This window comes from Branchiostoma floridae, unplaced genomic scaffold, assembly GCF_000003815.2.
Source record: "Branchiostoma floridae strain S238N-H82 unplaced genomic scaffold, Bfl_VNyyK Sc7u5tJ_1044, whole genome shotgun sequence".
In the NCBI taxonomy this organism is placed as follows: Eukaryota; Metazoa; Chordata; class Leptocardii; order Amphioxiformes; family Branchiostomatidae; genus Branchiostoma; species Branchiostoma floridae.
This window is the reverse complement of record NW_023365592.1, coordinates 6,178-11,585: the sequence shown is the minus strand read 5'-3', so window position 1 is coordinate 11,585 and position 5,408 is coordinate 6,178. Positions and strand designations below refer to the sequence as shown.

The 5,408-nt window shown below is 43.9% G+C and overlaps 1 protein-coding gene across 1 annotated transcript in view; it reads left to right on the top strand.

Annotated features, from left to right (window-relative positions):
• Nucleotides 1–3,067, top strand: part of LOC118407261 (kelch repeat and BTB domain-containing protein 2-like) — an 11,339-nt gene extending 8,272 nt beyond the window's left edge. The window contains exons 4-5 of the mRNA XM_035807720.1: nucleotides 1,010–1,213; nucleotides 1,498–3,067. Coding sequence (XP_035663613.1) covers nucleotides 1,010–1,213; nucleotides 1,498–2,422 — 1,129 coding nt within the window. The 3' untranslated portion in view covers nucleotides 2,423–3,067. The remainder of the gene's footprint in view (nucleotides 1–1,009; nucleotides 1,214–1,497) is intronic.
• Nucleotides 3,068–5,408: the final 2,341 nt, after the last annotated feature.

Here is a 5,408-nt window from a genome sequence, read left to right as displayed (position 1 = left end):
GTTGAGCATTGTAAAGTTGTATTCTTCTGCAGTGTGTGGATGCAAGCATTTTCGGGGAGATCCTGAAATACATCTACTCGGGAACCCTTCATGTATCGATGGACAGAGTGCAGCCCCTGTACCAGGCAGCTGACCTCCTCCAACTGGACTATGTGAGAGACACATGCAGCAGCTACATGGCCATGAACGTAGAGCGCTCCCACTATATGGACTTGTACAAGTTTGCTGATATCTTCTCTGTGAACGTTGTCCGTAAAGCTTGTCTGCAGATGATCCGAAGAAACTTTGTTGAGGTTGGTCTAATGTGTTGATAGTAGCTCACTTCATTCAATTCCCTACCATACTAGGTTGATTCGAATATGAACGAGTTTGTGTGTTTAAAACGTATTGCAAATCTTTTGCATGTTACACTTTGTACCATTTCTGCTCGTTCTAGTATAATGTCAGACGTTATTTTAGAGGAAGTCATCCACTATTTTTTTTAATTTTATGGCCATAGCTGTCCGCAGCATAATAAAGAAGAGTAAAACCCACTTTTCCTGCCTTATTTGTAAGTATCAGTCTTAACCAGTTAAAAGTTGTTCCCCATAGTACCACACATGTACATGTACTCTTCATCTCCACAGGTTGCCTCCAGCGAAGATTTCTACAGCCTGAGTATAAACCAGCTGACTGAGATTATCAGCCACGATGATCTGGATGTTAAAGAGGAGACAATAGTGTGGGAGGCTGTGGTGAGATGGGTGCAGTACAGCAGGGAGGGCAGGTGGGTATTATACAACTATGAATATTGATGACCACATTGTGTTTACATCACATCAAACGTCATTCATGACTGCAAAGGCTTCTATGTTGGCTGATTGACGTGGCGTCCCTCGGTTTTTCTATGTGATTCAATATCCCTGACTTCTATGCAAACTGAATAGTCAACTGAAAGTCAAGACTCCTATGCAGTAATGGAAACAAGTTCATATCGCCCCCATGTCAACCCCTACCCTGTTCCCTACAGACTGCACCATCTACCCAGTATCCTCCCTCACATCCGCTTCAACCTGCTGTCCTCAGCCGACACGGCAGTCATCTTGGATCACCCCCTGGTTAAAGAGGTTCCCGGGAGTTCCGAGGTCATCAGGCATGTGATACAGAAATGGAAGGCCAACATGAAACCGAGGCTTGGGATGACAACAGAAATGGTTCTGTTGGCCAATACTGAGTCAGTACATATTACTTCTTCATATGACTTTCAAGGTTTAAAATCATTGTACACGGCTGTTTCACATTTTAGGACCTTTAATGCACATTTCACAGTCTCACTCTAGTCAATGTGGTCTGCACCTAATTCCAACTCATACTGAAACTCATTTCTTAGAGGCTACAAGATTAGATTGAAAGATTACAGTCGTGCATGTTGTGACTTTTCGGCCTCATTCTTGAAAGAAAGGTAAGAGTACCCATTCTTGTCTTATGATGGTATAATTTACGTTCTATCCTCTCCAGTTCCAAAGAGCTCCTTTTCATGAACCCTCTGGAAGGGAAGTACATCAGCTGCAGCTACAAACCAGAAGACTTTCCCTGCATCACAGACGTGACAGTCACTAGAGATAACAACATCTACATCCTGACTCGTACGGGAAAGAGTAACGGTGAGCTGTCCATGCTGAAGTACAACCATGCGGGGAATGTGTGGGAACATGCTGGTATCTCCTCAGTATCTAAGTCGCTGAGACTGGACAACGATTCTACATGGTACGATGAGCACCTTGTTGAACTTGATGGGAATTTGTACTATCTTGCTGCCGATGTAGAGGATGACAGTGGATTGGTGTGGATGAGAAAGTACAACTGGCACACAGACCAGTGGCAGGAGTGTGCACAGCTGCAAGTTGACAATACTGAATATGACTACAGTGAAGCATTGGCCTGCGGTTCACACCTCTATTTCCTGACAAGTTTAGAACTGCATTGCTATGACCCAAGCCAGGACCGTTGGTGCAAGCGGAGCCCAGCATCAGACCCCGATCTTGACATCTATTCAGCCGTTACCATGGGAACAGAGCTGTTCTGCGCCGATTTTGACTTCAAGCAGACCATGGTGTACGACACAGAGTCAGACCGCTGGCAGAAGCTGCAAGGCTGGCCGAACAAAGGAAACCGTAAAATGAAAATGTGTATTTCTCCCTGTCTTTTTGTAATTGACAATCAGCTCCACATATGGTTAAGCTGTGTTGATGACGAGGATGATAAGGAAGAACTTCTCGTATATGTGTACGACAGGTCTGCTGATGTCTGGGGGGACTTGAAGGCAACTCTGCCTAATAAGACATATTTCTCACCTGGCCCTATGTGCCCTGTGGCACGTATGTACCTACCATACCTTAAAGGGGCACAAAAACATATCACGTCTTACGCTTATCAGCGTTAATGTGCAGGATCAGAACACATGTAGTGTAGAGCAGTGTAGTCTTTCTATGCTATTTATTCAGCTTTTGAAGAACGCCTCCACAAGAGGATAGGCATTTCACCTGAGGTTTTACTTAAGGAAACTTTTGACATAGAAATTATCTTCCTTTCTTGTAGATATAGGACATTTTAAGAATTGGGACTAATTTTCTGTATCGTTAATGTAATTTTGTATCATCTTTGAACATTGAATGTTAACTGATAGTCTGATAGATTCGCAGAGTAGCCCTTTGTCAGTTGCTATTCTGTTTGAAGGAATATTTTACTCTGTAGTTCTTATATAAACATGATTTGTGTCGTTTGAATTTTTTACCAACTTGTATCTAATTTCGTACCTTTCCCCTCGCTGTGTCCGTTTGACATGGAAAAAACATTCTTCTTTGTACTGCAAACATTTAAACATTTATTCATGTATTCCCAACGTGGCTGATGTGTCACAGGTTACGTTTTAATGCAAAATGTTACAGCATTTTTTTTTTGCTTATGTAAGTTAAGCAAAAAGTCGCATGCTCACCACTTCACGGTTCCTGTTTCCATGTGGGGAAACCAGTATTACAATAAATAAAATCATATTTTTTTAGTGATTGTGTTTCAGAAACTGACGAACAAATAGATGTTATAAGTTTCCCATAAAACTGATGGTGCGCAAAAAACTAAGACTTGCCCATGTTCAACATGATTAGAAGTAAATGTCATGTCTATTCATTCATGTTAATAAACTTTCAAGATAAAACTGTGGAAACGGTAGTTTGACTGTGATCCACCAAAAGGCCCAATACCTGCGCATGCATCAGGATAACCCAATAGCCCATCAGAGGCAAAGTAGGGTGGCCCATGTACAGCTACTTTATAACACTAAAGCCGCATCACACGTGCCAACATGCCACAAATCGTAAAAACTATCATCTTACGTGATACAAAGTACCAAATATCAGCTTAGATAAGAACAAGGAATAGCCATATGTCGAGAAGGGGTTGTACTAATAGCTCCATAGAGCCAGCTCCATGGAGCCAGCTCCATGGAGCTATTAGTACAACCCTGCTCCCAACCTTCCAGCTCCATAAAGCCAGCTCCACGCACTTTGAATACATACAATTGGTTCAGGTCACCTTCAAGAGAAATTTATATTTCGCTTTGAATACATACAGTTAGTTCACGTCACCAGAGGAAAAATCTTAGTCGGCTAAAGAGCCGCCCTGGTTAACACAAACAAAGTTCATGGAGCCAGCTCTATGCACTTTGAATGTTTACAATTGGCTCACGTCACCACAGGAAAAATCTTAGTCCGCTATGGGGCCGCCCTTGTAAACGAAAAACAAGTTTCATGGAGCCAGCTCTATGCACTTTGAATGCATACAATTGGTTCACGTCACCACAGGAAAAATCTTAGTCCGCTATGGGGCCGCCCTTGTAAACGAAAAACACGTTTCATGGAGCCAGCTCTATGCACTTTGAATGTATACAATTGGTTCACGTCACCACAGGAAAAATCTTAGTCCGCTATGGGGCCGCCCTTGTAAACGAAAAATGAATTTCATGGAGCCAGATCTGTGCACTTTAAATGTATACAATGAAGATGTGAAAATAAGGTTGATTCTTGTGACAGATGTCTCGCGGGGCTCCGTCATGGGCAGCGGGGCAACCCCTTTTGTGCAAGTTCTCATCCACACATGTTTTTATTGTTTGTTTTTCCGGCACTAGCATTCTCTACCCGGACCCCTCCGGTTATCAGTCAGTGAGCTGTGAATCGTTGCAGACTGTGGCAAGCCACGGTGGGCAAGCCGTAAAACGCTTTGTAACGATTAGCAGGGAGGTGTCGCATTCCTCAGTACACGGTCCCGTAAACAATACCCTCCAAGCAGAGGTTGGGTTTCAGGATGAATTTGGCGTCTTTTATGCAATTTTTCTGGACTTTCTAATTTGTGGCATAGATTCATATTTATCTAACTTGTAAACCTGCTATGGGGAACAAAGTTCTCACAAACTGGTGGTACTTACTTACTTAGTAGCTCCCACGTCGTGCGACGCATGAGGCAGTTAGAGTATTCCAGCACGCCCTGTCTGCAGCCAGTCTCCACACATCTTTCCATCTCTTGCCTGCTGGCAGGAGATCTCTGTCAACTGTCTGCTGCCAGTTCATCTTAGGACGGCCCCTCCTTCTCCGACCTTGAGGTTTCCACTGGAGAACTTGGTGAGCAAATCTCTCGGGTGGGAGTCGGACCACATGTCCTAGCCAGCTCAACCGTCGTTTGCATATGATGGAGGACACTGGTTGTTGTCTTGTTTGTGCTCTTATGTCTTTGTTTGAGACAAAGTCACTCCATTTAATACCCAAGATCTTCCTCACGCACTTGCTGTCGAAGGCGTCAAGCTTCTTCTCATGGCTGGTTTTCAAGTTCCATGATTCAGAGCCGTAGAGGAGTGTAGACAGGACGTTGCTGTTGTAAAAGCGTAGTTTTATCTTAAGAGAGAGTTTCTTGCACCTCCAGATCTTTCCCAGTTGGTTAAATGCTGCTGAAGTCTTTCCAATCCTACAGTCCAGTTCCTTATCTATCTCCCCGTTGTTGTTAATGGAACTTCCAAGGTAAGTGAAATTCTCAACCACTTCTACTTCATCCTGATCGATGAATACAGCTGTTGCTGGTGGGTGGGGTCCTGACAACATGTTCTTGGTCTTTTTCGTACTGATCTTAAGGCCAATACTAGCTGCTGAGGAACCTATGTCGCTTACTAACGGCTGGAGCTCTTGGGTGGTTTCTGCTAGGGCGGCGATATCATCTGCAAAATCCAGATCCGACAGTTTCTGTTCTTGTACCCACTGTATGCCCTTTCTGTCTGTTGCCTTGGATAGGACCCAGTCAATGGCGAGGGCAAAGAGGATGGGTGATAGCACACATCCTTGACGTACCCCCGTTGCTACCTCGAGTCAGAGCCTCCTTGCTTCCTG